The 5,371-nt window shown below is 37.2% G+C and overlaps 1 protein-coding gene across 1 annotated transcript; it reads left to right on the forward strand.

The window, feature by feature from the left end:
• The first annotated feature begins 302 nt into the window (after positions 1 to 302).
• On the forward strand, positions 303 to 3,907 carry LOC132615614 (leucine-rich repeat receptor-like protein kinase PXL1). Its single transcript, XM_060330224.1, has 2 exons — positions 303 to 3,003; positions 3,092 to 3,907. The coding sequence occupies exons 1-2, from the start codon at positions 387 to 389 to the stop codon at positions 3,511 to 3,513; spliced, it is 3,039 nt and encodes a 1,012-aa protein (XP_060186207.1). The 5' UTR covers positions 303 to 386; the 3' UTR covers positions 3,514 to 3,907.
• The last annotated feature ends 1,464 nt before the right edge of the window (positions 3,908 to 5,371 follow it).

Below are 5,371 nucleotides of genomic sequence, written 5' to 3' on the forward strand. Positions count from 1 at the left end.
GTTTTAATGTCGATTCCATTCTAAATAACTCCAAAAACATTACAAGTCATTAGGTACAAATCCATAGCTGGTTCTGATCCCATTTCCCAAGACTTCACGAACTCTCAATTTTATTAATTAATTAACTATTAATCCCCCTCCATTAGTGTCTAATCATTACATTCTTACTAAATGAAAGATAAGAAAAAAATAACATGCATACAGATAGATATGGGTCCCATTTTTAGTTAATCATAATAACTAACTGATTAGTACTTTTCAATGTCTTGTCAAATAGTATAAGTTATTTTGATAACTTCCATACAAGTTTGTTCCCAAGAACCAAAATGAATGTTGCAAAACTGACCTGAGAGGAACCAAAGAGCGAAAATAGAAAAGATCAAACCATGAAAAGTATTCATCTTTTTTGCTTGTTGTTTTTCTTGTTTGTTTCATCAAATGGGGATGAAGTTTCTACATTGTTAGCTATAAAGTCCAGTCTTGTTGATCCAATGGATCACCTCAAAGATTGGAATGGAAGCTCATCAAGTTTTCTTGATCATTGTAAATGGAGTGGTGTCTTTTGCAACTCCAAAAGCTATATAGAGAAACTTGACTTGTCAAACATGAATCTCAGTGGCATTGTTTCAGATCAAATTCAAAGGCTGGAAAGTCTATCTTCACTCAATCTTTGCTGCAATGATTTCTCCACTTCATTGCCAAAGTCGTTAGCCAATTTCACTTCTTTAAAGAGCATTGATGTGAGCCAAAACAACTTTGTTGGCAAGTTTCCTGCTGGTCTTGGAATGGCTATTGGCTTGAGATATCTCGATGCTTCTAGCAATAACTTTGAGGGGTTTCTCCCTGAGGATCTTGGAAATGCCACGTTGCTCGAAGTCATGGATTTTCGAGGGAGTTTTTTCAAAGGTTCAATACCTGTATCTTTCAAGAATCTGCAGAATTTGAAGTTTTTTGGCCTATCTGGGAATAATCTTTCCGGAGAGATCCCTCGGGAGCTTGGTGAGTTGAATGCTGTGGAGACTATAATTCTTGGATACAATCAATTTGAAGGTTCTATTCCAGCTGAGTTTGGTAACTTAAGTAACCTTCAGTATCTTGACTTAGCTGTTGGCACTTTAAGTGGTCAAATTCCAGCTGAATTAGGTAAGCTGAAGAACCTGACCACAGTTTACTTGTATCAAAACAGTATTGAAGGGAAGATTCCAGCTGAAATTGGAAATATCACATCTTTAGTTTACTTGGATCTTTCTAACAACAACATTTCTGGGGAGATTCCAAATGAGTTAGCAGGTTTGAAGAATTTGCAGCTGCTAAATCTCATGTGCAATAACTTAACTGGTCCCATTCCAACCAAGCTTGGTGAGTTAGAAAATCTTGAGATTCTTGAACTATGGCAAAATTCTTTAAATGGAACTTTGCCAGTGAATCTTGGAAAAAATTCTCCCTTGCAATGGTTAGATGTTTCTTCGAATTCCCTGACAGGTGAGATCCCTCCTGGCTTGTGTGATTCTGGCAATTTAACAAAGCTCATTCTCTTTAACAATTCCTTCTCTGGACCAATCCCATTAGGCCTCTCTAATTGTTCTTCACTCGTCCGAGTTAGAATCCAAAATAATCTTCTTTCGGGCATAATTCCGATTGGCTTTGGAACACTTCCTATCCTCCAAAGATTGGAATTGGCTAAAAACAATCTCACTGGTGAAATTCCTGTGGATTTCACTCTGTCTACTACTCTTTCTTTTATCGATGTCTCCTCGAACCACCTTGAATCATCTTTGCCTTCTAGCATTTTGTCCATTCCTAGCCTGCAAACCTTTATAGTCTCCAATAACAATCTTAAAGGAAACATTCCTGACCAATTCCAAGATTGTCCTTCCCTATCTTTGCTTGATCTTTCAAGCAACCATTTCTCAGGGAAAATTCCTCAGAGTATTGCTTCATGTGAAAAGCTAGTGAATCTTAATCTAAGAAACAACCAATTCAGTGGTGAAATCCCAATTCACATTGCCACATTGCCAACTTTATCTATTCTTGATTTATCAAACAACTCCTTAGTTGGAAAAATACCAATAGACTTTGGTAGCTCTCCAGCTCTAGAAATGCTTAATCTATCCTACAACAAGCTTGAGGGTCCAGTTCCAATAAATGGGATACTCATGACCATTAATCCCAATGATCTGATAGGAAATGCTGGTCTTTGTGGTGGCATACTTCCACCGTGTTCTCAAAGTCGTCTCACCGTCACGGCTTCAAAGACTCATCATGTCAATCACATAATCATGGGATTCATTGTTGGAATCTCGGTTATCTTAGCTGTTGGAATCATTGTTCTAGCAGGGAGATTGATGTACAACAGATGGTACTTGTGCAACAGCTTTTTCAAAGATTTTGGGTTCAACAAGAACAACTCAGAATGGCCTTGGAGGCTTGTAGCATTCCAGAGGCTTAACTTCACAAGTACTGATATTCTGGCTTGCCTAAAAGAGTCAAATGTGGTAGGCATTGGTGGCAATGGCATTGTCTACAAGGCTGAGACTCAGAGGCCGCATTCTGTTGTAGCAGTTAAAAAGTTATGGAGATCATCAGATGGAGACATTGAAGCAGGAGATGATCTCTTTGCAGAGGTAGATCTTTTAGGGAAGCTTCGTCACAGGAACATTGTTAGGCTATTAGGCTATCTTCACAATGAGACTGATGTCATGATGTTATCTGAATACATGCCTAATGGAAATCTTGGTGCTGCTTTGCATGGAAAAGAAGCTGGAACAATGCTCGTAGATTGGTTGTCGAGATACAATGTTGCCCTCGGTGTTGCTCATGGCCTCGCGTATCTTCACCATGATTGCCATCCACCAGTCATACATCGCGATGTCAAGTCAAGCAACATTCTCCTAGATTCAGATTTTGAGGCAAGAATTGCAGATTTTGGCTTGGCAAGGATGATGCTTCACAAGAATGAGACTGTTTCTATGGTGGCAGGATCATATGGCTATATAGCACCAGGTAGATTTAATTTTCCGATGATACCACTAACAAGAAAATTCATTTCAATTCATATCGTCTCATTTTCCTTTTTCTGTTGTTTTGGCAGAATACGGATACACATTGAAGGTTGATGAGAAGAGCGACATATACAGCTATGGGGTGGTGCTTTTGGAGCTTGTGACTGGAAAAATGCCATTAGACAGTTCGTTCGGAGATCAATCGATTGACATTGTAGAATGGGTTAGAAGGAAAGTAAACAACAAGGCATCAGAAGAAGCATTAGATGCTGATGTAGCTGGCCAATGTAAACATGTACATGAAGAGATGCTTCTTGTCCTAAAGATTGCACTTCTTTGCACTGCTAAGCTTCCCAAAGAAAGGCCATCAATGAGAGACATTATAACAATGCTTGGAGAGGCAAAACCAAGAAGGAAAAGCATTTGCCAGAGTTGGGGTTATAATGGTACTAGTACTGCTAACAAAGACAAGTTAATCTTTGCACATTCACCAGTTGTAGGCCTTCTATAAGTACCAAAATCGTTCTTTTTTTCTTAATCTCTTTTTCCTCTTGAAGGGGAACCTTGGATCAAAGGTAAAGTTGTCGTATAGGTCAGGGGTTCGAGCCGTGAAAATAGCCACTAATGCTTGTATTAGGGTAGGTTGTCTACATCACTGCCAGAGCGGGATGCTTTGTGCACTAGACTGCCCCTTCACTTCAATATCTAGTACTAGTATATCTTCATTTGCAAGAGTTCAAATGTAAAGAGTTTTTTTCCTTCCTTTTCCTTCTTTACATTCTGTAATTGATAATAGAGAAGAGGAAATTGTTTAGTTTGTTTCTACTAAATGAGGGAAGTAGCTATGGAAGCTGATCTTGCATATCCTTGAGATTTGTATGAATACAACCTAATATGTTCTTCTAGCCTAGTAATTTCCTATTTGTCCATATAATACGTACTCCCTCCGTTACATAATAAGTGGTGATTTTATCTTGTCATTTTTGTTTCAAATTAAATGGTGTTTCACAAAATCAAGAAGACGCTAATTTTTTTTCTTTTAATTTACTCTTATTTAAATAAATGAGGTTTTACGTAACCAAGAAATCATTAAACAACTGTTTCTTTTTCAAGATATTTAATTAAGGGTAAGTTAGTAAAAACACTTATTACTTTTTAGAAGTGAGTAATTTTCTTTAGGGATGTGCCCAAGCTAAAACACCACTTAGAATCAAACGGAATCAGTAGATGTTATATTCGGGCAATTTGCATGATTGCCCCTATTTTGGGGTGGTCCGTAAGTTTTGCCCCTCAAATTGGTGATTTTTAATTTTTGCCCTTCGCCTAAAAAAGTGGCTGAAAATACCTCGAGGTTTTGGGTTCGAACCCCAGCTCAGTAAAAAAATAACAATTTTCGCAAGGTAGAAATTTCGCAAAAGTTATGCGTTAAGGAATAACTTCAGTAGTTCTAAGTTATGCCTCAAAGACATAACAGTTTCGGAGGCTCTGACACTGTTTGTGTTCAAGCAAATCTTCGCGCGCACGTATGTATATGTCCTTTTGGAGCCTATTTTTGTGGATATGTCCTTTCAGAGGCTCACGTAAGGATATATCTGTCACCAAATCATGTTATTTACACCAAATCTCATCAAGCACAATGAATTATATTTTTTTTTTGGTTTATAATTCAACAATGGTTGCTCCAACAGCCAGAACTACATCAAGGGTCAGAATTGTAGCATACGTGAATTGGGATTCAATAAGATGATTTTATAGTTGGTAACTTATATTTCTATTTCATTCAAGAGCTAAAAAGTGTATTTCTACATCTGATTCAAAGTTCCGCTAAAAATGTGTATTGCTACATTTCCGATCCAACATAATTGAAAGCAGGGTGAGCAAACAAAGGACGCTAGCATGCGGAATAATATCATATAATATGAGGCTCTAAAACTGTTTGTGTTCGAGAACGTGCCACTTGATGTCACTGTTTCAATTTTTAATTTTGCCAAGGAATATGCCCCTGCAAAAAATTTAATTTTTTATTTTGCTGAATAATTTGCTAATTGCAGTTTTTTTAACTGTTGCGGCTTTTTTATTTATATTTTTAAATTTTAATTTTTGTAGTGACGACACTTGTCATCTTACCATGCTTTTGCCTCTCCTATTCTATGTAGATAGATAAATTTTCTCTTTTTTGCTCTATCTCGTAAGGTCAAATGCATATGTGGCCCCTTTAAAGTTGTCACAATTTTTCATTTTGGCACCTCAACTAAAGTTTTTTCCTATTAGACACTTATTGTAAGTATAAAGTGTGTCTATGAGCACCTCTCTAATACGGACACAAAGTACACATGCTACTGATGTGGAAAAATAACGAATAACATAAT

Source organism: Lycium barbarum, chromosome 10 (genome assembly GCF_019175385.1).
Source record: "Lycium barbarum isolate Lr01 chromosome 10, ASM1917538v2, whole genome shotgun sequence".
Taxonomy (NCBI): Eukaryota; Viridiplantae; Streptophyta; class Magnoliopsida; order Solanales; family Solanaceae; genus Lycium; species Lycium barbarum.